The sequence below is a fragment of the Gobio gobio genome, assembly GCF_949357685.1.
Source record: "Gobio gobio genome assembly, chromosome: 7".
NCBI lineage: Eukaryota > Metazoa > Chordata > Actinopteri > Cypriniformes > Gobionidae > Gobio > Gobio gobio.
Genome location: NC_137103.1, coordinates 20241149 through 20268655, shown reverse-complemented (window position 1 = coordinate 20268655; position 27507 = coordinate 20241149). Strand labels below are relative to the sequence as shown.

Genomic DNA, 27507 nt, shown 5'->3' with positions numbered 1-27507 from the left:
CGCTTCGAAGCTTCATGATGCCTTGTTTTGAAATCGTCATCACTATATAAGTCGTTATTTAGGGTTTTTTAGCGCACAAAAACTATTATCGCCGATTCATAAAGTTATTTTAGAACCACTGTAGTGAGATGGACTTTGTAACGACGTCTTTAGTACCTTTTAAGGGTCTTGAGAGTGAACCGTGCCATTGTGCCAATGGAGGCCTTTCAGAGCCATCAGATTTCAACTAAAATATCTTAATTTCTGTTCCGACGATGAACGGAGGTCTTACGGGTGTCGAACGACATGAGGGTAAGTAATTAATGACAGAATTTTCATTTTTGGGTGAACTAACCCTTTAAGATTTTAAGCTAGCTACATTGAAACTTCTTGTTTTTTTTTGTTTTTTTACAATGACGTATATTACAAATAATTGAATAATTGTTAATGAAGAATGTTATAAGTCAAATATTTGGGGATTAAAACAACAAAAAGTAGCATATTGTTTTATTTTGTAAACTATCCAAAGATAGCCTACACACAATAACTGTAAGCTCTATATATGGTTATTTCGTAGAGGAGACAGGGTGGAGATGCATGTACGCACAATCCTCCGCTGACTGGGTTTTATAAAGGGAATCTTGGTGCAGGTTCTGGTGTACACATGGTTTTATAAATCTGAAGACTTTTGTGTTTGTTTGTACGCACAATTTTAGGATTAAATGGTGAGGTTTATTAATCTACGTAAAGTTTTATACACGAGTCCCCTGGGCTTGATCTTGTGCAATTTACTTACATGTGATTACTCCTGCCCAGAAGGGCACATCTATTTATTTGCACAGCCTCTAAAGTGTTACTGACGAGAGTTATGTAAACGATTAAACTAATGGGGAAGAGTCAAAGGGTGTCTGCATTTTCATTAATGTTATTAATATGCTCCTGTAACCATAAAACACAAGTGCTCTTAACTTGCAAGAGTCATATGCAAATTGAAGTATTCATTTCATAATGCTCTTAGAGAAACACTTTATGTAACCCAAGGAAAAAAAAAAGTTTCTTCTTTTCTTTTCTACTGACATCCATATTCCACATGAGAGTGAACAAGGTCTACAAACAAGAGACCAAAACAAATCTGGCACAGAATGAAACAACAGTTACATGAAACAAAACAGACCCCCAAGCTTATGTAAACCAGATTACTCCATTTTTTCCTCCTCCTCCTCCTGTCCTTCCTCATAGTGGCGATACTCTGGTTTCAGCTCCCAGGTGCTCTTATGAGGCCCTTTGGAATTGTACACACCGATCTCCCTGAGAATCTCCTTCAGGTAAATCTAGAGGAAAAGTAGATCAACAGAGTGAACATGCTGCCAACAAAAAAACTAAAAAATCTAACTTGCAATAAGGGCCTAAAATGGACTCTCGCCAAGCACCAGATGAGAGTCAAATTCAGTGTTGGCGAGTATATGAAATGGTGTCAAACACCAGTTGGCTGATAATATTTTTTATGAATTCTAGCAATGCGATTGTTATGGAACAGAGACTCGGGACCAAGAACAATGTAATTATAAATATTGAATACAGACTGGTATGGGGATGGATAGGTAAGTATTTCAGAGGGATGGTAGATGAATGGAGAACGGGAATACTGACAGTCTCTGTTTTTGTAGGATGGCGAAGGTGACGGGGACCAGTGCACACATCTTGATGACAGGAAGGGAGTCCGGGAGTGGAGAAGGAGACAAGGAACAAATAGGGATGGCTGACAGGAAACTGATGTTTCGATGCTTTGTCGAGATCCCAAACAGTGCTCCGAACTGTGATTCGAAACACCCATGTCACGTGACTATAGATAAATGAAGCTTCGAAGTGTTTCATCAGGTGGCGCCTGTCGAAACTGCGTTTGATTGAACGGGGCGGGAACAAACCGCACAGTCACACATCTGTACGAACCTAATTCCCCACAGTTTAAAAATGAAGTTAATCCATCTTCACCTTGTGGGTTTTTGTGAGAGGAGAGAGATTTTGTGATAGCAGTAATTTTCCCTCATTTGTATGTACTTGCTTAAAAATATTTGTGCATGCCAGCAACAAGTGTCCCTTGTGAGAGGATTTTTTCAAAGGCTGGATAAATTATATGTAAAAAAAGAAGTTGGCTAAGTCCTTCAACAGCAGAGCAAATAATATTTTTGATAAAAAATGTTATGTAACAAATGTGACACATTTTGGCTTTATTTATTTAATTAATGTTCCTTTTTCATGACCAAAAAAAACCTATAGCTGTTCACTACAGGTTACAAAACCAAGATGATGTAGTTGTCAGACAGATGTTAAAAACTTTTTTTTTTTACATGGATCATTGTCAAGGTTATTTCAAATCAACCAATGCAAGTGACCACTAGGTGTCGCCGTAGAGACGGGTGTCGGATTGATTCGAAGCTTCGAAACAATATGGCACATTTGCTTCAACTGTTTCAGTGCTTCACAAAGCCTCGATTTGCCCATCACTAGGAACAAACACGGAGGACCAAGAAGACGAAGGAAACACGATGACACAGGAGGTATCCGGGAGGTATGTAAACTTTGCGTGATGCAGGTAAGTATAGCGAGTGGGTGAGTCCTGACTCAAAAACAAGACCAGACAATGCGACTGTGTGGGGTGTGTGCTTAAGTAGCAGATTGATGAGGTGCAGGTGTGTGTGATTGTGAATTGCATGCAGGTGAGGGCCACCATGATGGGAAATGTAGTGAAGAGGTGGTGACTGTCATAGATATCCATAATAAAGGCTAGATGTCTCGCCCGCGCTGCTGGCCAATGGAGGTCGACGTCTGCACCTGGCGGCCATCTTGTCACAGGCAGCTCGCTCACTCGTAACATTGTTTTCATGGGTGCTTGCACTTTTTAAATAACCATAACTTGCTCAATTTTCTACCGATTTTCAAACTGTTTGGTTTGTTATAAACTTCAGATGTAGTTATGACACTGCATACTTATGAAAAATTATTCATAATTTGTTCAAGCATCCATAATTATAGCCACGTTAATAACGTTTGTAAGAAACCAACCCATTTGTAAATCCGTCAAGATTTCCGTGAGATAAGAGTATGTGTGTTCATGCAGATCACTCGCCTTACATCAGGCACCACAGAGCCCTGCCTGTGACAAGATGGCCACCGGTGATGACGTTAGAGACTCCGTCATAAGACATCTAGCCTTTATTATGGATATCTATGGTGACTGTGACCTAACAAGGGTAACCATGGGAACTAAGGATTGGCGGGAAAATTTAACAAATAAATGAAATCAAAACAAACTTAAAAGTCCAAATCCCAAACAGAACCCTGACAGCCATGTTGTGAGAATGAAGTTTTGGTTCCTTGCCACCGTCACCTCTGTCGCCTTTGGCTTTTTGCTTGCTCAGTTGGGGAAACTAAATATTCAACTATATTACTGATCAGCTCATTTCAATTATCAAAGGCATAATTAAGAGATAAAATGTTGAAAATATGATTTTAAAGGTCCTCATTATTAGATAAAAAGTAAAAAATATGACATGCTAAGTCATTGTGAGATGAACAGTTGAAACTAGGACTTTCTCCAATTCAAAATTTTGGATTTAAAGTCAAAATTATGACTTAATCTAAATTATTATTAAAAGTCCTAATTATGATATAAAAGCTGAAATTAGATTTTTTTTAAAGTCTAAATTATGACCAAAACACACACCAAGACATTTAAGAGATGAAATCATGCTTACTATTTTTTTTAAATGCGCTATACATTTTTTCATTCACACTTAAAATAATATTTACATCATTGTTTTCATTTTGTGCAATATATATATATTTTTCATTTTTACAACAGAAATGAATCAATCAAAAACTTACTTTAGCTTTTCGTCTTAAACAAAATTAATTTCCTATCATCACTGTAAAGCTGCTTTGACGCAATCTGATGTGAAAAGCGCTATAGAAATAAAGGTGACTGACTAAGAACGTGAACGACAGTTGACAGGCCAATGCTGCATCATCATGGACGTTTTAAGTCTTGCCAATTGAATAAAGCACAAGAAGACGCAAAAAGTCCTTTCTGGAAACTTTTCTGTGCGCAAACATCCGAAGCGCGCGCCCAGAAATCCCTGTTTTTGCGCTGTCACAGTCTCAAAAAACATGGTTTGAAAACGCTAGTGTTTCTGACATCACAAACTACCTTCTAACCAATCGCGTCAACGTGTGGGCGGGCTTTAGCATATCATCATTACTATGCTGTGAAGCAGCCAAGCAGGGGGGTCTCACCGGTACATTTTTCTGTTGATATGAAATCGGGTACATTTAGCAATATAGCGGGTGAATTATGTATATGATGTATATTATGATGTTATGATGAACTGTATGCCTTTCTCCACTGACGTTCTATGATGTTCAAAGTGTTTCTAAGGATGCTGATTTTAAGAAGGCAGACCGAGATTGCGAACAGGAACATGGTTTGTGTAACATTAGCAACACATTATTAGCTGTTTGATAACGCGGTCAAGAAAAAGCCATTCATATTCATTAGCGTTGTGTGTCCGACGTTGTAAAGAGCGATAGCATTGTGCAGCGTTTACTACAGTAACTTGAGTAAAAGTTGAGGGAGTGGGTCTCTGAGCTGGTGTGAGTGAATGGAGGCAGGGCTAATATCAATGGATCCACGTATACTAAATAAAGCAAGGGTGTAGAGTCAAATTCAAGCTATTTTAAAGACATTAAACTTTTTTTCTTGTGAAAAAATTTCTCAAATATGTCATTTTGGTGATCAAGGATGAGTTTTAAAGGGATACAATTATTAACTACAGGGGGACTTTTTTCACTGATATGTAACATTTTTGTCATAACTGCCTGGTTTCATTGTTGGTAAAAAAATATTTAATTGTCTTAAGTCATCGGCCATTGGCAGCTGTGGCAAAAAAGTTAGAGCCTTAGACCCTGCATTCAACTCTTAATCAAGTCTCTCAGACAACTTTGTGAAAAGTAGTCAATTCTTTATTTAGCCTCACTAGTGTAATTTATCCATTAAATGGAAAAGGCACTGTGGGATGTAATTTTCTTACTCAGTTTAGTTTGTTTTTAGTTATGACTCATCTAACTTCAATCACATTTATATTTCTCTTCAGGGAGACAGAGGCAGTAGTCAAGTGGCATTTATTCACAGGAGCTCACTTATCTATGATAATATAATCAAGACCATATTAAATATTTGTGATTTCGTTACTTGGTTCAATCTCTCTCATGTATGATATCTGATAAAACGGATAAACAAATGAGATTTACCACAACCATCGTTAATATTATCAGAAAAAAAAACAAGTGTAGAAAAAGAAGTGTGGTTAATTGAATTGAATGCACACTTATAGTGTAAAGTACCTCAAAGTATATTTAAAAAAAAAATACTTGTAGACTTCAAGGGATAATTCACCCAAAAATGAAAATGATCCCATGATTTACTCACCCAAAAGCCATCTTAGGTGTACATGACAATGACATTCTTCTTTCAGACGAATTTATATTAGATCAGAGTTATATAAACAAAATGTCCTGCCTCTTCCAAGCTTTATAATGGCAGTGAATGGCAGCCCAAAATTTGAAGCCCACAAAAGTGCATCCATCCATTCATCCATCCATCCATCCATCATAAAAGTAATCCACACGGCTCCGGGGGGTTAATAAAGGCCTTCTGAAGTGAATTGATGGGTTTGTGTAAGAAAAAGATCCATATTTAACACATTATTAAGTAAAATATCTACAGTAGCTTCCGGCAGACCGCCTTCTGTATTCAACTTATGGAAAAAGCGGAACTGGTGCAACGATGACGTCAGAGTCCTGCACGCGGGCGGGTACCCGATTTGATGTAACGGGTGGAATTTTTTTACCTTCGGGTGAGGTGCGGGTGTGGGTCGGACGTGCTGTAGGCAACCGCCAAGATTATTTTGAATCCGGTACACAGTGATAGGCAGATGCTTCCAAACGGTGCCGTAATTGTGTTCACGCTCTGTCTGCAGACCGTTAAAGGCTTCTTCGCGACTTGCCCCTTTAAGCACTGCCAGTCGTGCTGCATCTGATTAACAGCTATAGTTATTATATAAAAGGGACCACGCTTTGCTTGCTTTCTGTATTTAATCTATTCACAATATGAAAAGTTTTAGCCTATTTTTCATGCTGGTAAAAAGAACCAATGGTCACATATACACTGCAGAGTTTCAGAAGAGCGGCGTTTAAATGCAGAGTGAAAATATATACATACAATATAGTTTACACTACAGATGTCGCTCTCTAGCTCTGTCTCTCTTTCTTCTTCTTCGTTGTTAACATGATGGGCTGCGTGTCTATTAATTGTTCTTGCATTAACTCATAATACGTAACGTTTATTGCTTAAGTTACATGAAATAAATAAATAAATGTTTTGTCTACTTCGTGTGGGAAATTTAATGCGGGTGTGGGTCGGGTAACGGTTTATGTCAAGTGTGAGCGTTAAATGAGTGTTTCTGTCGGGTATGCTGTTAATAAAGCGGGTGCGGGTTTATCAAACAGGACCCCTGCAGGACTCTGGATGACATTGTATGCAGCATTTTTAAATATGGATATTTTTCTTTAACAAACCCATCGACTTCAGAAGGCCTTTATTTACCACACGGAGCCGTGTGGATTACTTTATAATGGATGGATGCACTTATTTGGCTTCAAATTTTGGGCTGCCAGAGGCAACTCAGAGCCAGAACATTTTTTCTATTACTATTATACTATAATTTTATTATTTTACTATTAAATACCATTAGGTAAAGATCACGTAGAAACAAAACCAGACAGTCCGACACCGAACACATTAGCATCCGAAACGTTTAAATTAGCATTATACTCAGTTTGCATATTAGTATATTCTTTTAAAGCATATAATTTTATTATAAGTATGCAAAATTGTAGTGATGGGAAGTTTGGTTCTTTTCCACAAACAGGTTCTTTCGGACAGTTTGTTTCAATGAACCCGTTCAAAAAACTGGATCACCGGTTCTTTTATGTCCTCATGTAATGACATTATTTCTATCATCCCGGTGGATGAAAATACACTAAAACGCATTCATATAAAGTAATTTGTAATCATAACTTAGTATAATAATAATAATTAACGGCATCATCTTGGATAAGTTCTTGCATTTATGTTTTGCAAAAGCACTCAATACAGCCACTGTCTGCAAACGTGGATGTTTACAAAGATTAAATAAATTTACATTGACATAAACTTACACAAGTCCTCGGTTCACCCGTGCTCATAATATCAGCACAGCATCAGTTGTCCAAGAGAAACGGTTCGGTTCAGACGGTGCTGTCACGCATGCTCACTTTGCTCAGTCTCTCAGCTCATTGGTTCATGTTCGAAAGAAACAGTTCTCGATTCTGTACTGGTGATCCGAGAACCGCTGCAACCCGTTCCTGACTCGAGAACCATTCTATCAGTGTATAAGCTGAGCTGAGAACTGCTGCAAGCTGAATATGTAGTCTAATTCAAAATTAATAACTTTAAAATAATACAGTGATAAGACAGCAATTATGTGATGAACATATTTCTAACATAATTCATTTTATACACTTGAAACCTGCATTTCTTTCCTCTGAACAAATGACACGCATTCTCAGCTCATCAGTTCTCAGTATCGAACGGGTCCGAAAGATCGAACATGTTCGAAAGAAACGGTTCTCGATTCTGTACTGGTGATCTGAAAACCGCTGTACATTCGGTAGAACACGCATGCTCAGCTCATCGGATCAGCGGTTCGTTCGGATTCGAGAACTGTTGACTCGAGAACCGCTGTACGTTCGGTAGTAGCCTACACGCGCATGCTCAGTATCAGCTGCTTGTGAGTTCTCATCAGTTCTCTCAGCACAACGTCTCAGTTCAGTGAACTGTTGGAATTACTAGAGTAACAAATACTTCAGGATATTAGTTTATTTCTAGTCAGAGGGACTGTCAGTCATGTCAGAAAGTGCTAAACGTTAGTAACTTGTGGATCAGCGCTGACTCGAGGCGCGAACCGTTTAGGATGATTCAGTCCGATTTGGTGAACTGGTTCGACCGGTTCACTAAAAAGAACGATTCATTCACCGGACATCACTACAAAATTGTACTTCCTTTTCAAAAGGAGAGGCACAAGCTCTTGTTCCTATGGCACAGTGTTTGCACGTTCAATCATCTTGAGCTGAACAACTCACCACCGGTTGCTTCGTGATGTCCACCAGGTCTCTGATGTTGTAGAACTGGTGCTTCTCAAAGGCAGAGAAGAGCATTTCCAGAACCTTCTGTTTGTCGGCCCTGGCACGCTTGCCTTCCTCTTTCTTTTTCTTCTCATATTCCAGCTGAACAGAAACATAAGCAAAACAGAGCATTCATTAATTTGCTCAAGTTACGAAATCCCTCTATCACACACACATATACACACACACTCTTGTACATCTATCTTTGTGAGGACACAATTCAATCTCTAGCTCCTTACCCTAACTTTACCCATCACAACTAAGTGTCTTACCAGAATCCTTACCCCAAACCTACCCTTAACCTAACAATAACCTTATCCCTAAAACCAAGTATTGAACCTCAAACAGGCCTTTAAAAGGGCTCTCAGAAAGTGAGGCCCATCCAAAATGTCCTCACTTCACTCTCTTTGTCGTCCAATGGTTCCAATGGTCTAAAACTCAAACTGGTCCAAACTAAGACCTCATGGGGACCAAAAAAAGTCCTCCACAAGGTCAAAATTTACTGGTATTAGTATACTTATGGGGACATTTGCTCCCCGTAATGCAGGGATTACCAGGACCACACTTAGTATGATTTCTAAGCGGTTTTCCACATGTGGACCAAAAAATGTCCTCACAAGGTCAAAGATTTTTGGTATTGCCATCCTTGTAGGGACACTTTGTCCCCATAACATAGGGAATACCTGAACCACACACACTTACATTATGGCTGTGGTTGGACACAGGTTTGTAATTTGTTGTGATAGCTTTCTCAAGCCTCTGAGAAAAACGAAGAGGTTTGGTGGATTCTTCAATCTGCAGCCTGTGAATAAAACACATCTCCCGATGGTCAGATCAAATGCATTTGGCAGGATCAAAGTATTCTCAACAGCTTTGACTTACTTCTTTAATTTCATGTAGCTCTCACTGACTGCAGGTCTGCATTCAGCTCGCTGCACGACCATGCCTTCAAGAGCGAGCTTGTCTTGAAAACAAGAACATTCGACTTGGTATTAAAGGATAATTCAACATTCACCATTTTTGATGATTTTTTAACATGGAAAATGGTCGGGAAAATCCCTGTGGCGTCAAACTACTCTAAATGAGGTGCGTAGACAAATTTCAAATAGTAAAACATTTCAAGAGAGTCTGCACACTCTACCAAAGAAGTCGTCTTTAAATGCGAGAATAATCAATCCTTTACTGAAAAAAGGGCAAACGTTTTAGTCAAATGTGACCTTTGTCAATGGTAAGCTTGGCATTGACAAAGGCCACATGTGACCGAAACGTTCGTCCTTTTTTAGTGTGCGGACTATATTGAAATGTTTTCCTTTTTTAACATTACACAACCATGTTCATACACAATGTGTCGTGCATTACACTCTCATACAATGGACAAAAGGTATAGTTCACCCCCCAACCCCCCAAAAATGTGCATTCCAATTGTTTTTTGACAAATCATTCTTTTTAGTGTTCATACAGCATGTGTCATGCATTACACACTCGTACAAAGGATAAGCAAATCTAATTAATGTTTGAATTTTTTGAGGACAACTAATGCTTGTACTTTGTACTAAAACATTAACACACTTCAACAGCAAGCGCTCTTTAATAAAGCGTTGGCACAAAACCCCTCTTTTAAGGTGACAATTGAAATACTGTGATTCAACCAGGTGGATTTTATGGCGCTATTCTGAAGTGTTTGACTCTTGTATGAAAAACAATGTGGTCAACCAGCCATGAGTGATGGTTTTAATCAGACCCCAACGAGCCTCCCTCCTGCAGAACATCATTGTGTTGCACCGCTGTCATTCGTTGGTGCACCATGAAGCCAGTCTAATGGTTCAGCTCGCTTCTATTGATTGTATTAATTGTACAGCGGTGCCTGTAATACCTTATGGTTATTGTCCCACAGGCCTTTTTAAAGGGCAGAAATATTTCACTCAGAAAATCCATCAGAGCACCACTAATGTGCACAATTATTGGCAATTATTGCCAGATGAGTGTTAGAGCACTTGTTGGAGTAACTCCATAAAAACACCCACTTGTGTTTCACAACTTCAACAAAGCATCCATTTTCCTCGCAATTACCCGGAGGCTATGAAGAGGGGTCAGGGCAAACCAAGACCTCAAGGTTTGCATCTCCTCTGTGCAGTCCCTCCCCAAGCATCACGTGACTCGCGCATCTTTTGAGGCCAGTAACGTTACATAAGTATTTCCACACAGGAATCATATTTAAATCAGCCAGAGATGCATTAACGCTGGCTCTGAATGGAGTAGGACTGTGTTTGGGGGTGGCGTGAGTTGCTCAACCCGATGGTGGGCAGTAGATCCGATGTCGAGATGATAGCGAGGTTACGAGGGTCGGCCTTCCACCTCCTCACAAGATCCCACCAGTTTGACTTCCTCAGAGACACCGAACGAGAGCAATAACATCCTAAGCCCTGAGCAGGACACAGCCTCTCTACCTCCACTCACACACCCACCTCCAGGCATATCTTCAATCCCCACATGCCTCTTCATCAGCATACATCAGCAGAGAAAGAAGCCTTTCAAACGCCTCAAGGTCTCTTAAACTCACTCGGCACCTGTTGATTTTGAAAGGAGTCTAGCATTCTGCACATCCAAATACTCCATTTTATGACACTGTAGCATTTAATTTATGCGTTTTAATTCAGATTTTTCATACGGTATCACTTCCTGACGGACTATCAGCTTCGTTCTTTTCAGCACTGAAATTTGTGCCATAACACTGAGAAGATTTGCCAAAGCACAATAACAGTTTTAATCTTTTTAAAGGACTCTGAGGGAGTAGATGGAGATATTTTGGGACAAGAGATGACAGTAATATAATAATAAGGCTCTTAATCATATGCCTCAGAGGCTTTTTAAATCATTTTTCTCCCGCTCTAACTCTGCTGGCTCCATTTCCACATCTGTTTTGAAATAATGTGCACTTAATAATTTAGTGTCTGCAAGCAAATTGCAAATATAGCAAACATCAAGCAATTGTTTGCTTTGTGTACAATAGCACGTATGGCAGCCTCAAATGTATTTAGACACTTAAGTCACAATTAAAAATGCATGGATTGCATTGCATTAGTTTTAAAAGCTTCCCTTTTCACAACTGGTCTCAAGGTGATGATTCTAATAATTACATAATATAACGCACAATTCTAATATTTGAAGGGCAGATCATTAGAAGCGAGTGCAGGGCATTAATTAGTCTCATGTGTGGCCATTTGGAACAGCCATACGCCACTGCTTCTTTATTTTGAATCGGAATGTTTCCATGACAACAACATAAAAGCAAAATTCATACTTGAGAAAATTCAGCTGTGAAGACTGTGGTTAGAAAACACAAACATAGCAAATGATTAAATAAGTAAGGAATATTTCACATTGCTTCAATTTCCAAGGTAACTTGACAAATAAATGACCTCAGTGTTCAAAATGAATGGTAAGGATGTGCCACTCAGGATAACGTAATCATAAACGATAAAATTGCTTCCTTGAAACACCTCATAGAGGTACCCTGGATTTGGTTGCTCACTTTCTTTTGGAATGACTAAGTCACGTCTTTTATCTGCAGTTCCCTGCATGGGTGAGAAAGAGCAATTTGCTTTTAGTGGACATACTGCATGTACGAGTTCAGTGGTGAATGTTCACACAGGCCCTGTTTACACCTGGTATTAAAGGATTAGTTCACTTTAAAAAGGAAAATTGCTCCATGATTTACTCACCCTCAAGTCATCCTAGGTGTATATGACATTCTTCTTTCCAATGAACACAATTATTATACAGTTATACACAGTTATAATAATAAATATCCTGATGTTTCCGAACTTTATAATAGCAGTGAATGGGGCTCACGAGTTTGAAGCTAAAAAAAAAAGTGCATACATCCATCATAAACGTACTCCACGCGGCTCCGAGGTTAATAAAGTCCTTCTGAACACGTAATGAAGCAAAATATCTATATAATATCTAGTAAAATATCCAGACCGCCTTCCATATTAAACTTATGAAAAAAGCATAATTTTAAGTTTAATTTTAAAGTGAACTGTGTGTTTTTTTAATCGATCGGATCACAAGTAGACGAAGAGGACAAATACCCGTTTACACCTGGTGTTCGTTTGTCCACTTTTTACCACTTCTATCCTGATTTCTTTGAGGAGAGGGTATATAGGTGGGTAAATGTCTTATTTTTTTGGCTCTTTTGATCTAATGGATGAAATAAGCTCGCACAATTTACATATGAACACGACAGGAGAAGAAAAAAAATTCTGCGAAACGCAAAAAACGTTTTTGCTCTGACAGCTGCAAAAACCGCGGCAAATGTGGTGAGTGCATGTTAGAAATCAAGAATGGTGAGAGAACATTGTGCTTGGTATATTTTTGGTCTTCAAACCAAACTTGGGTCTCCAGCCAACAAAGTTTAAAAAGTTTGCGCGCTTCCCATAATGTTTATGCGTTAGGTTAGTAGGCGGAGAGCAGGCGTCTTTTGTGGCTGTTCGAACATTCGATCGCATGAGCATTTACACTACGAAAGCAATCCGGTCGAAAGTGTTTTCAAATACCTCTGGAAGTGGTCGAATGTTGACATGCTCAAAAAGTTTTAGACCCTGTTTACACCTGAATTTAGCGTCGTCCACTTGTGATACGATCGAGCAAAACACACCTTATGTAAAACAATACCAGATATAAAAAGGGCCACAGAATAACCACAGGGTAGTTCAGCTATATCACAATATTTTTCTCTTCATTTTTAAACGTATTACGGAGTGCTACACATGAAATATGGGCACAAATATATATATATTGTGACCACAAATGTACAATTCCTTCCCATGACAACCCTTGTTGAAGATAAATCGCTGTACTCATTTGTTCCCTCTTTTGGTTAAATCCACTGTTTAGGTAAAATGAGAATACAAATGAATAAAAAATGGCCACAAGTTAATTATTTGTAACAAATATTTAATTTCTTTTGCATGTCATGAGCTCCATACAATTTATCTACAGTATACTGTTATATTTTGTGAAATGTTTGCTTTCAAAAGTGTGCATGTCTTAATTTTTTTTTTTTTAAGTTGCGTAATGCAAGACTTGGGTATTCAAATAGTTTTGGCTACTGTAGTTTCATGAATATGCATAACTAGTTATGAATCTGGCCACAAAGCACAGCATTTGCTTTGCCATCGTTCATTGTTACTGTGTTTGTCAAGACTTTATATTCTTCTGCACCGATTAAATAGAATATGTCCTATCCAAGTGCTCTGATCTACATTTGCCTGCTTCTGCCAGTCCGCCACTGATAGACAAAAATCAATTTAGGCCTTTAGTTGAACAAACAAGTGCACTAATTAAATACAAAAAGATAGAAGAGAAAAAGCAGGTCAGCCACCCACTATTTTCTCTGGCATAGTTAAACCCAGTTTGCAATTCAAATGCAGATGAATAAATCTAGTAAAAAAATATATATATATATTCACATGATGATTAAACCATGACCCAGCCATTGTCTATAACAACTATAATCAGTCATATAAGACCATAATGAACTGTTACTGTAGCTGTAATCAGATGGCTATGTGCATGGGCGGCACGGTTTAAAAAAGTAATGAGGACTGTGGGGGCCGTGCCTGGGGTTGCACAGACGTGCCACACATTTGTGACATCACAACATAGTGAAGGCTTAGCTTCTGAATATTAATTAGGTGATGCAAGAATTTAATATAACCTTATACAGTCTTAACAAATGTGACTTTTGACATTAATCTAGAGATCTAGTTAGCTATATTAATTAGACACGACCCTTAAATTGTGCCGTTCTTCAAATCTCATCCAGGAATCACTGTCATAGCAGTGATTCACCGACTTAAGTGATTTAATAAACCACAATACCAGCTGTCAAAGGAGGCATTTAAGAAGCAAGGACAAATTTGTCTGCAAAATGTAAATTAGGCTAGATTTGAAAATATTCCTTCAGTGATAGATGAAGAGTATGTGTGAAAACACCCAATTTAAAACATCTGATGACTATGTAAAGCCAAATTGACCCCAGCACTCGGACAGTGAATTAGCCTCCACCCCGTCTCAGCTGCTAATGACGTAAATGTGGCTCAGAAGGGTCCATCTCCCCTGTCCTGGGGCTACAGTAGAGGATGATTGACAGGCTGTCATCGGTTAGGGACATCACTGAGAAAGATGTCAGTGACTCTGCTGCTGTTTAAGGGCATGTCTTCTTTGAGACAGATGAAGGTTTGAGCTCTTTGTTAGTGACAGCCCTCGTTTAGAAAGAATCATACTAGGAATATTGATTTCCGGTTCTCTTCTCTGAGTGGTTTATATGGTGACACAGCACGATACATCTTTGTTGCATGTACAACACCCTTAAAGACGGCTTGGGGCCAATTACGGGCTCAGACCCCATGACTTCAAGTGAAGACATAGGCTTCCTTATCAAAGGCTTCTTCTTGGCTTCGCTAATAACTGGGTCGCGGCGAGTGCCTCAAAGCGAACCCAGCCTCTCAGAAAGAGTGAGAAGGCTTCAATGCATTCATCCCTTTTGATATGAAGACTTAACAAATCATTTACATAACTACACCTACACTGTACTCGATCTGGCTCGTTTGGCGATAAAGCTGCCAGTTGTCGGCACATCACACAGACGGCTTTTCAAAGCAACGACTTAACACGATAGACGTGAAAGCATTAACATCTCGCTCTTCACGCACTTTTATTGGAGGGGGTTCATTATGTGGGATCCCTGTGATTTGGCCCTCTCGGGGAGTTCACGTGCCGCCACCCAACCGAGGACTCCTTTCATCAGAGGGCAGCAACGCTAATTGCCGAGCCAGAGCCAGAGAAGCGCTGAAGTGGAAAGGTGATTCAATTCAGCCTTTATAGCAGAGAGCAGCGAGCAAAGCACTCGCTCTTTCCGAGCCCACACCACTGACGCAGTAGAGCCCACCCTTAACACCCCTCCTCCCACAGAGAGTGCATGCGTGCACACATATATGTGTTTGCGTGGCTGTGAAAGGCTCAGACACTGTTGGCAGCGCCGCTCAGCTGCGCTCCTATTTGTCCGCCCGCCCGCTCACGCGCACGCTCCCCACACACTCCGCCAGACTGGGTGTGAGGAACGGCATGGAATGGAATCTCAGAAGGATGGAGAGCGAACTGAGACAGATCAATCCTGACTTGCTGCAGCCCAGCAAGAGCTTTAAGAAACCTTCCTCCGGCACCATCACCATCAACGTGGGGGGCTACCTGTACGCCGCACAGCGCCATACCCTGGCCAAGCACCCTGGCTCCCTGCTGGAGGAGATGGTAACTGGGAAGAAGCCCGTGGTGCACGTGGACTCCATGGGTAACACCTTCATCGACCGCGACGGGCCCATCTTCCGGCATGTGTTGAACTTCTTGCGCATGGGCGAGCTGGTGCTGCCCGGTGACTTCAAGGAAGTCGAGCTGCTCCGCCGCGAGGCCGACTTCTATCGTTTGAGTGAGCTGGCCAAAGCCCTGCAGGACTGGGAGCAGCGGCAGGCCACGCAGCACGAGCCCGCCTTCCTGGAGGTGACGGACAGCCACGAGCGCTCGCAGGGTCTGAAGGTCTACTGCAGCGACAACAGCTTCATCGAGAAGGTGAAAAGCCGCCTAGTGCAGATCTCAAAAAGTCGCTTGGATGGCTTTCCGGAGGAGTTCGAGGTGTCGTCCAACGTCATCCAGTTCCGGCATTTCATCAAGTCGGAGCAGGGCTCTCGGCTTGTGCTGAAGCAGGACAGCACGTTTTTGTGTACACTGGAGTGTCTGAAGCTGGAGACGGTGATGCTGGCACTCAAAGGAGGTTTTCGCCTGCTCACCAGCCTAGACAGCAGTCGCGGATCAGTAGTTCAGTGTGAGGCTCTGCATTTTGTCAAGTGACCCGAGCAGAACTGTCACCACTAACCACATGACCTGCTGAAAACCATCCTGCATTAACAAACACCAGCGCCCTCAACCGAAAACCTGTTCTGGAATACTCCGCTAGTCTGCTTCTACATGACACACTCAACGGACAGCCTTAAGAATCAAGAGATGATATATACTGTACTGTGGGATTTTGTTTGGTTTGTGTATGTAGTCGTCTTCTGTTTACAGTTGTTTTTACGGGAAGAGCAATGGTTTGTGCTGTAGATGATGATGGTGATAATGATAAAGAACCTGAATTGCAGAGTGGTGTGGAATCAAAAGGCTGAGTGTGATGATCATTACATTTGTGAGCAAGTTTTGTGATTTCTGGTAATGTGAACACATGTAGTAAACAACAGGTTGTAATTTTGAGTCTGTGAATGTTTCGCACAATAAAGCCGCATTATAATGTATTCAAAGCACTGTTGAAATGTTTGTGAACGAGACTGTGGTTCATCTTCTAGGAGAAAATATACACTGGCAAACGCTGCATATGGTTTTGTCTGTGGACTGTGGAATGCACGCAGACAAATTACAGTGGGCTGTATAAATAGAGCTTTATTTTTTCTTATTTGCAATGGAGTATGCTTGTAAGAAAGATACTCTGCCCTAAATTGAAAGTTTGTTATATTATGCAGCAAAATGTGACCTAAAATTAAATTTCCTCCAGCATTGATCCAAATTCAAATGGGTGTGATCATTTTTAGAGCACATGGCATACATACACAGATATTCAGTATGTGCGCACTCACTCATAAACAACATCTGATGCAATTCTTCTGTAGAAAACTAGGCGAACTCATTTAGCACAGTAGAAAAAAACAAAACTTGGTATTCAAATGTTGCAGTAACAGTAAGAGCCAAGAACATTACCGTGGGAAAATATCAAGTTCAAAATAGATCAATCACCCTGTGAATTTTGCCACAAAAACCATTCAGTCAAGAGCGCTGAGTAATACTGAAAAACAGCTCTGCTCGACACAGCTACAGTCTAAGTCGGCTGTTTCAAAGAAAGGCAAAGGCAGACATATGGTTACACTCACTTTGGATTAGCCGACATCTCCACACACTAGTATCCATCTGTTTTCCATCAAATCTGTCATGCACTCATGCAATCTCCCACTAAAATGAGTCAGTAGCACATTTCTGACACAGGAGAAAAAGAAACAACTTCAATCTCTGCAGTCTGTCATGTGGACATCAAAAAAGGGTTCTTTTTAATTGCAGATAGCAGTCATTCATATTTGATGAGACACGGCAGGGCTTATTAGCCATCGTCACTGGCTGATGTGTTTCTAAACCGCTGCCAGCAGGGGACTGGAAACCCGCGGGAGGGTGCTGGCAAGCGGGAGCATTTATTTCAAATGGAAGAAACCCATTAACAGCTGAAATATTCATGGATTAGTCTCACATCCAATTGTTGCCAGGCAAATAAGACTCCTACATAACAAAAAAGAAGCCAAAGATTCTCATCGTGTGCTCCCAAGGAGGCATGACTAATGGCTCCCTCTCAATTTGATCAAAAGTAATGGTCAGGCGAACATGTGACTTCAAGGACTCATATATGCCCTTAAGAGACCGATTTCTCAGCCACACAGAGAGAGAATTTGCGAGAGCAAATAATAAAATTCCTGCTAATGTACTTTTCAAAGTGTGAGCTTGAATAGAGGCACATGGCCATATTAGAACGCCGTGAAACGGGCAATAGTCAAGGCCATCTGTAAAAGAAAAGCACGAATGGAACAAATCAAAGTAAAGAGTTGGAATACGAAAAATGCACATTTCAAATGCTGAGAGATACAAAGCCTGCATAGCTTCATGCTGACTTTTGATATTCAACAAGTTTTCATCAAACCATCTATTATTACTAATGCTAAGATTAAGAAACTGTGGGGTTTTAAATAAAACATCTGTAACCAAGAATGTGCCAGCTAAATGCACTAAACATTACTGTGCATATCTAGAAAAAAAGCTACCTTTTTCAACCCACAACATTTAGCCTTGATTAACAGTCACATGACTCCTTTGTGCAAGCTAAAAAGCTCTTTTTCACGCCACAGATGGAAATATGCGCTACTGAAAACGGCTTTTGCGACTTTCAAAAGAGTAGCGCACGTGCGAGTAGTGTCCAACTCGTCGAGTCTAACTTTAACATGGCAACAGGCTTTAAGTGCCCATGTCAATCAGTTCAAGCTGCCTCTTCAACCTATCGTTGTGAAGAAAAAATGTTCGACCCTGACAGCTTATCAAAGTCTCAGCATCTCCTCCACACACCGCTGCACCTGGTCCTTACTGTATATACACTGCTGCTTTCTGACAGATTGACTGCTCACAAAAGAGCACGCTCTGAAAAGCTTTTACAGAAGTCTTTCTCTCAAAATTAGAGGTTATATACTATTTCGTATTTACCAACGATAACCCAAACTCTGAAGATACATGTCTGTGCAGAATACAAGGCTATGTGCATCTTAAAGGCCCAGTATGTAAGTTTCCCCGCTCAAGGTTGCTTATTCAAACCAAAGGCGTAGCTGGATGACGCCATGAAGGAGCGTTAAATCATGGGAGTGTAGTCTTAACTCTTCACCTCCATAGCCGATGGAAAGGAATCCGACAGGCAGAAATCATGTTCATGAATGAGCAAATGTATTAAAGTTTTATTAATGTTACGGTGTTATGAAGCAGGATGCACCGAGAGCCCTTGGAAGCAAATGCTAATGAGTGCGACCTGCGCAAAACACCGTTCTCTGAGTATTTATTATGCTTATGCTGCAGTCGCTGCTTCCGCTCTTTTCGTTGCGCATGTGGGGTAACGCAGTGCTGTTTTACATGGTTAAAACAATCAAACTAAATACATTTGAGTGTGTTGAAAGTTACACTCTAAAAAAATCTTGGGTTATTTTTCTACCAAAATCCTAGGTTGAGCCTTTTGGGTCATTTTTTGGGTTATTTTTTAGTGTTTGGGTAGTTTTTGTGTAATCCAGATCCTGTGTCAGATGTAGCAACCCAGTGTTTGGGTAGGTTTTGTGTTACCCAGATCCTTGGTCAGACGTAACAACCCAGTGTTTGGGTAGTTTTTGTGTAACCCAGATCCTGGGTCAGATGTAACAACCCAGTGTTTGGGTAGGTTTTGTGTAACCCAGATCCAGGGTCAGATGTAACAACCCAGTGTTTGGGTAGGTTTTGTGTTACCCAGATCCTTGGTCAGACGTAACAACCCAGTGTTTGGGTAGTTTTTGTGTAACCCAGATCCTGGGTCAGATGTAACAACAAAGTGTTTAGGTAGTTGTGTGTTACCCAGATCCTGGATCAGACGTAACAACCCAGTGTTTGGGTAGGTTGTGTGTTACCCAAATCCTGGATCAGACGTAACAACCCAGTGTTTGGGTAGGTTGTGTGTTACCCAAATCCTGGATCAGACGTAACAACCCAGTGTTTGGGTAGTTTTTGTGTTACCCAGATCTTGGGTCAGACGTAACAACCCAGGGGTTGAGTTATTTATCGTTGCATTCGCAGGGTTTTTGCGACTGTTTCAGGAGAGAGCAGTGCAGCGCCATAAAATTGGTGCATGTCTTTGGGAAAATACAGGTTTGAGTACATTTTATTTTATCTTTAAATTCATAATTTTTCTGTATATCGTTCAATTGTATGCAAAGCAACATACAGGGGTAAGATGTGAGTCACCTAAATGAGTGTCGCATCTGTCTTTTTGCGTGATGGAAATGCCTAATGCCTTGGATAAAACGTTATGATTTTATTCAAAAAGATACATTATATAAATACTTACAATGTTAAAATATGTTCTCAGAGTTGTTCACTGTTTGCTTATGCACAGGGTATGGAGTTGATAGAATTTCTCCCGCTGAACATGATCCGGCATGATATCCAGTGCCGTTACAGTGGAAACGGGACAACAGAGACTGGTCGATTACACTTTAATTACTTCTAAATGTTTTATTTCTACTTCTAATATTTGTTAAACAAGCTTAAAATGTAGGCAATATGTATTAAAAATAGGGGTGTAACGATACCCTCATGTCACGATTCCATACTGAACTCACGGTGCGATACTCCAAGACGTATGCTAAAAGGTTAACAAAAAAAATGTTCTGTTGATATTACATTGGGGTGGAAATGAATAGGCTTGGTGCTGGTAACCCAATGCACATGGTGTTTTAATAATAATAATAATTTGTTACATTTATATAGCGCTTTTTCTAGGCACTCAAAGTGCTTTACATATAGAAGGGGGGAATCTCCTCAACCACCACCAATGTGCAGCATCCACCTGGATGACGCGGCGACAGCCATAGGGATGATTAGGAGGCCATGATGGACAGGGGCCAATGGGATAATTTGGCCAGTATACTGGGGTTACACCCCTACACTTGACAAAATAGTGGTGTCTGTGAGGCATGGTAAAAACATTACTCGTCTTGAATCAAGAAAACAAGCGATTCAAACAATAAGACTAACGTGGTTGCGCTGTATAACAATGAATCGTTTTCTGGTGATAAATGTATATTCAAACATTTGCTCGACTGTCTAAAAAAATACTATATTAAATGTAGTTAGTGTTTCCATGGTTTCTATGGAAACCAAGTGTAAAAATCTTACATATTGTGCCTTTAAAGGGTTAGTTCACTAAAAAATGAAAATTCTGTCATCAGCTACTCACATGTCGTTCCAAACCCATAAGACTTTTAATAAAACTGAGCATTTTCACTAAAAACAGAGCACTCAAACTGAAAACATCAACTGTACGAGCTTGACAAGAATTAATCGTATAGTTTGAGCTTGCATTTACCAAATTTGAGTTATGCACATTCACAAGCCTAAATTAAATCTATTCATCACATAAAGCAACCGTGTCTCTTCAGAAGACTTGTATTAAACAGCCCCATTCATATGGATTTTACAATCTCTTTATGAATGTTTTGAACCAGATTTGGGTGAACAGACTTTCAATGGAGGGACAAAAAGCGCTCAGGTTTCATTAAAAAGATCTTTGTGTTTCGAAGATGAACAAAAGTCTTACATGTTTGGAAAGACATTAGGGTGAGTAAATTATTATTTATGATTAATACAAATTATTCCTTTAAATGAGTGAGCTTCAAGCCAAGGACACATATGTCCGAATCACATGCATTACACCTAGAGTCACTACTACTAAAACTACTACTAGATGTGCAGTTCAAATCAATTTCTGATCATGCACACCCTCAATACAGAGGTTTGGTTTTGGCCCTAATGACAGAGAATTAAAAAAATGTGATCTTTCTGCTACCCGATTGCACAATCATGTATGACCTCCATCCTTCAAATAGCCCTCTATGCCCTCTTTAACACCAAAAAGAAACTAATACCAAAGAAGAGTGTTTATGCTTTGCATTAGCCAATAGAGATCTTTTCATACCCTGAACCATTTCAATTCATAACTTACTGAGAAAAAGACACTGTTACCCTTCCACCCCCAGAAAAGCTTTTAACTGTACAAATAGAGCCTCTATTCATTGCCAACTTCTGTGGCCAACCTGTTGCTTAGCAACCACTTAATCAATACCTGGGGCTTGAGAGCGCTAAGCAGACAACTGGAAAAAAAAATCATAAGTGAACAAAAGCGCACAACACAATGATTGCAATTCTGCACTTAGCCTTGTGTGATTTTCAGTAAGACTGCAATTATTAAGCTGCGCATATGAGCTGCAGTGTTATACAGCCATCTTCAGTGCAGTAACTTATTAAAAATCGATATCTGTCATCTTTCAAAGGGAAGTAAGAAAATGACCATGTCCACAAGTTTATACAGTGTAGAAGGATTCCAGTTTCCAAGGAGTTTGTCTGTCCATAATAAACGATAAAATGCTGCACGGCATGATAGTCGCAACCAAATACAATAAAAACAGTAAAATATTACTACAATTAATTCTATTTGAATATATTTGTCATTTATTACAGCACAGCTGAATTTTCAGCATCGTTAGAACATTTCTTATTATTATAAAAGTTGAAAACAGTTGGGATACATTTTTTAGGATTCTTTAATGAATAGAAAGTTCAAAATAACAGCATTTATTTGATATAGAAATCTTTTGTAACATTACAAATGTCTTTCCTGTCACTTTTGATCAATTTAATGTGTCTTTGTTGAATAAAATGAATTCCCTTCAAAAACGTTTGAGTGCTTTTTATCATTTGTTGCATCCTGTCATGATAGACACAGTGTAAGGCTCCTAAAACTCCTACAGTTCTATATAAATTAGTTGTTGCCAACTCATTTTCTTTTTTTTGGCTGACGCTGATATTAATATCTAGAGAACAGTAGAACATCTAGAGTCAGTATATACAATAAAATTAATTATAACAATAATATGTACAAAAACTAACAGCTAAATAGGTTAAGAAAGCAAATTTGTTACATAAAAACTTGTTTTGCACATTAAAAAATATTTTAAAATGATCCATTTTAAACAAGTTTGTTTTTAGATTTTTGAACTAACATTAGATGGATCATTTGAATTACAGTATATCAATTTTCCTTTTCAAATTAGTCCCGCTCATATGCAGGGTCAGCTTCATCTGAGTTATCCGCAAACACACATTGGATTTGGCAGGTATTAAGACGGATGCCCTGACTGAGAGTGCTGGAACACACTCACACTCCTACAATCCACCTAACCTGAATGTCTTTGGACTGTGTGTGGTAACCGGAGCACTCAGAGGAAACGCACGCTGACTCCATGCAAACTCCACACAGGAAGGATTCATGGCTCAGGCGGGCTTGAACCGGGTACATGCTTGTGAGGCGACAGTGCTACCCACTGAGCCACTGTGCCACCCTCATTAGATGGATGATTAATTCTGTTAATCTGCCAAGCGGGCACAGTTATTGGTTGATGCCGATAATCTCAACATAGCCAAATATCATCCAATTATTTGGACTGGCTGATGTAACAGCTTACTCTGGATATAAACACTTCAGACTTATGGCTGGATATAAATACTTCAGGGGCCGTATTCACAAAACATTTTATCTTACCACTAAGAGTTCTCCTAAATAGTTTTCTCTTAAAACCTATTCACAAAGCTGCTGAGACCAACTTTTACTAAGGAATAGAGAGAAGTCTTAAGCTAAGAGTAAGGGCGGGGTTGACCTCATTGCTATGGATGAGGTCATCGCACTTACTAACTATGCCCACAGTGATTGGCTGATAGGAGAGGAGCCTCTATCAGTGATTTAATGGCAGGAATATTGTAGAATGAGGTTATATGTTGCCAAGCTTTTTAAAATAAGAATGTTGCCATACCCCACGTCACACGTCTCTTCATCTCTCTGCACTGGCTACCACTCGCTGCTCGAATCAAGTTTAAGGCGCTGATGCTTGCCTACAGAGCCACCACGCGCTCAGCTCCTGCATACTTTGACTCAATTCTACAAATCCACACCCCCACCAAAAGCCTTCGCTCTGCGAAGGAGCGACGGCTTGTGGTACCATCACAGAGAGGCAAAAAATCCCCAAAAAACATTTTCATTCAACGTTCCCAGCTGGTGGAACAATCTTCCCACCGCCATCCGAAACGCAGAATCATTGACAACATTCAAAAGTCAACTAAAAACTCAGCTCTTCCATGACCACTTAACCTCATAAAAAAAAAATAAAAAAAAATGTTTTCCTCTTTCTTCCCCTTTTTCCCCTCCCTACTCTAGCCTGTGCTACACTGAGCAATGTACACGGTCTCAGTATTTTAGGCACTTGTTGCGCTTACTGGACTCTTCATGACCAATCGCTTCCTGTACTCCCAAGTTGTAAGTCGCTTTGGATAAAAGCACTTGCTAGTGCTAAATGCATAAATGTAAATGTAATGTACATGTATATTCAAATAAAGTTTTTAAAAATGATAATATTGCCATATTCAAATAAAGTTTTTAAAATGTAGGCCAAGTGTAGGCCTAGTATATGTTCAGCTAATTGTCAACCTCTTACATGCCTGCATCTCGAGAGATTGTAGAATTCAAACGAAAATTATGTTTTATAAACAAAATTTTGTGAGGAGCACATTCAAACGGTCTATCAAATCAGCTCAAGAGGAGGTATATACACAGCCGAGAGCCGACTCACCTAGTTACCTCGACAGTTTTCTGCATCCCTCCGCCACCCCAGCACCTCACTCTTGGTCGCCGATACGGGAGAGAACTCTGGGTTTAGGCTAAATTCCGAGCTCGGAGCCCTTAATCCCCTCGGATAGCATCATAAATGCGTTTATTATATTATTTTACTCTAGTAAATAATTTGCAAGTGTGAACTTGTGTAAACAACTGCCACAGGTAATCAGACATTGTTTATTTATTTATTTAGTAAAGATTTATTTTTGGCATTTTATCATAGATTAAAATCTATAAAGCTAAATATGTATTGCACTTATGAAGAAAAGGTTCAGCACCATAATCTCCTCAATGGTGTGCAGTGTCGATTTGGTCTTAGTGACTTAAGAGTCCTCTTGACTACTAACGTTTCACAGATTTAGGAGCTAGTTTTAGTGCTAAAATGCTTTGTGAAATACTCTTAGAGCATAAAAATGTAGGAGTCCTAAAATTAAGACGAACACGCCTATTATTTTTAAGAGTTTCTGCAAAATCGGCAAGTTAGGAGCTACTTTTAGCCTTAAGATGTTTTGTGAATACGGCCCCTGACTTTTATGCCCTCCAGAAGTTTGCGTTTTGCAAGTGAACAGCGCCTTGAGGTGCCATCCCAGAGAGGCACAAAAAAAAGGCTAAAGACACATCTTTTTCGTTAACACTTGACCCATTAATACTAAAACGTACTAATCTATCTATTTTTTTCTAACTTTTTGTACTGTGCTAGACCAGTGCTTCTCAAACCTTTCCTGTTATGACGTCATAACATGAAAATTCCAGATCAGCTCGTCTGAGCTCTCATTTTCTCAAAGGCAGAGAAAGACAGCCAGAACTCGGTTTACACTCATCAAAATTTCTAGCCACTTGGGAACCATATACAGGCTAGGGGAACTCATAATAATGTTAAAAAAAACTCATAAAATGAAATTTTCATGCCATGGGACCTTTAATAAGCCAACAATGCACATGATCATGTAAACGTTTTAACCCGTTTTCCTTTATCGATCATAAGGTCATAAACGGCTTAAGCACAAACCGATCGTCACAGCTACATTTTTGCCTCTTGCGCCGATTTCGTCCAGACTGTGAATACATTAACCTGATATCATCAGCTTATTGCAGTGCGCATGCGTGATGTGTGACAGGAACGCATCCTTACTGTGGATTTAAGCGCATCCAGACAGAGCGAGCGTTTTGCAGCAAGGGAGAAGGAAATATATCGCAAACTCAGACTCTTTTTTTGAGGTTTGAGAAGCACTGCTAGATTAACGGGGACTTGTCACAGCACTTGTTGTACTTGATGGTTTGACAGCTTCTGTTGTTCTCCTAATTTGTAAGGTCGCTTTGGATGAAAGCATCTGCTAAATGATTAAATGTAAAAAATGTAGGCCTAAATAATGAACAATTGGCTACAACTCTCACGTAACTGTTTATGTTGATCTTGGACAGAAAGGTGACACAGTTTCCTAAACCAATTAGTCCTCACAGTATCAGAGGCCATCGTTATACTGACCTGAACCCTCTGTAAAGACAGCGAGGCTCTGACCTCCCACCGTCTGCATGGTGAAGGGATGTTCTCTCGGGCTGCGCACGGTTGAAACCTTCTCCCCAGAGCACTCCACAACTGTCAGATCCTCACTCAGATTGAAAGACACCTGAGGAAACAATCAATCAGTGTCTACATCAGCAACAGCACCATCATCAAATGTTCCCTCTCCCCAGCCCAAGGTCTGATCATAGTAATTATTCAAATAAACGGTGACATCTGAATAAAAGATGAGGAGCAAACACTACCCTTCCACAGAGCATGTCTTTAAAAACATGAATACAACTTACCACAGTCTTTCCTTGAGCTCTAGAAGACAGAAAAAAAGCATTAGTGGAACGATTTCAAACAATAATTTACATTTTGAATTAGGTTTTAAAATATAACATACTTCCCGATTTTAAGTTTGCCTACTTCTCCTCGCCCAGTTGCTTTTGCCCATTGCTGAGAAAGATATTTGGGAACCTAAAAGAAAAGTGAATAAGACAATTGAGCTATTGCTCCATTTCCTCAATTGTCTGAGTATCACCAAATATTGCCATAGTTTATTAATTAAACTATATTTTTACATTTTGTAAGGAAATGTTAGTGTAAACCTGTTGCTACCATGATGATAAATGTAGTGTGAGATTGCCATGGCATTGCTGTGCTGTTGCTAAGGTGGTTCTTAGCACATTGCTATGGTTTTCAGGGTTGAGTTACTAACCAACAAGTAAAAAAAGAAAGACAACAAAGTCTCAATGATTCTGGATACAACTTATGTCCATCCTTCAATGTCAATGTAAGACATCTGATCACTAGCATGCCTCTCTCTTTAAAACGCCTCCCCAATTTGACGTTTTCCCATCAATTTAAACAATAAGACAAAAGCTACAAAGTATAATCACTGATGACTCTGTGTATAATTATAAACAATTTACAAAACAAAACATAATTTTGAGATTTAAAGAAAAAATTACACTGCCTTTTTTTTTGTAATTGTTAACCTTATGTATTTTTCCCCAAATTGTTGTAAATTGAGGGTTGTATAAAAATAATGGCGAACTATTAAATCTGATTAACAGAATTTAAACTGATGTCCATGTTTCTCTCAATCCTATTTACATCTCTCACCTGACAAACTTCGGTTTTGGGGCAGGTTTAAACAAAATCACTGTTTGTAAGTTACTTGATAATAATTTACATTCTGGATCCGTTGAAGACTTAGACTTCCAAACATTTCATTTGTAGCTCATACATTTGGAGAAAACATTAAAATGTGTGAGACGAATGCGACTTCTATCATTCATATGAAGAGTTAGTAACGCGCCACTTCAATATTGCTCAAATCATGTTCAGCACCTGTGAAAAAGCAACTTCTGACTAATAAATCACCAACCTTCACTAGCCAGACTCCCGTGTTTTGTTTGGCTCTAGTTAAATCGACGTCTTGTCCTTTGTCTGACATGACTGAAGGGTTTTGTGTTATGAACAAAAAACTATTACTAACAAAGTAAATGTCGGTTTATGAAAGGAAAATCGCAGTGTACATGAACATCTAGTTCATAAACTTGTTTGACACCTCAGAGACTTTTATATCTATTTACCCCCATCTAGTGGCCATGTGAAGAAATTATATTTATTACTTTACATT

General features: G+C 39.6%; 2 protein-coding genes across 2 annotated transcripts; one reads left to right on the top strand and one right to left on the bottom strand.

Moving 5' to 3' along the window:
• Window positions 1-389: 389 nt before the first annotated feature.
• Window positions 390-27321, bottom strand: gtf2f2b (general transcription factor IIF, polypeptide 2b; the record flags this gene model as incomplete). Its single annotated transcript, XM_079820995.1, has 8 exons — window positions 390-1310; window positions 8218-8361; window positions 8962-9061; window positions 9142-9223; window positions 25842-25983; window positions 26165-26183; window positions 26266-26339; window positions 27253-27321. 8 exons carry the CDS (start codon window positions 27319-27321, stop codon window positions 1176-1178), a joined length of 765 nt encoding a protein of 254 aa, XP_079677121.1. The 3' UTR covers window positions 390-1175.
• On the top strand, window positions 15294-16601 carry kctd4 (potassium channel tetramerization domain containing 4). The gene has a single exon (XM_079820993.1). It carries the CDS (start codon window positions 15391-15393, stop codon window positions 16165-16167), a length of 777 nt encoding a protein of 258 aa, XP_079677119.1. The 5' UTR covers window positions 15294-15390; the 3' UTR covers window positions 16168-16601.
• Window positions 27322-27507: the final 186 nt, after the last annotated feature.

Coding starts and splice junctions, on each gene's coding strand:
- kctd4 (XM_079820993.1), top strand. CDS start 15,391: ATGGAATGGAATCTCAGAAGGATGGAGAGCGAACTGAGACAGATCAAT.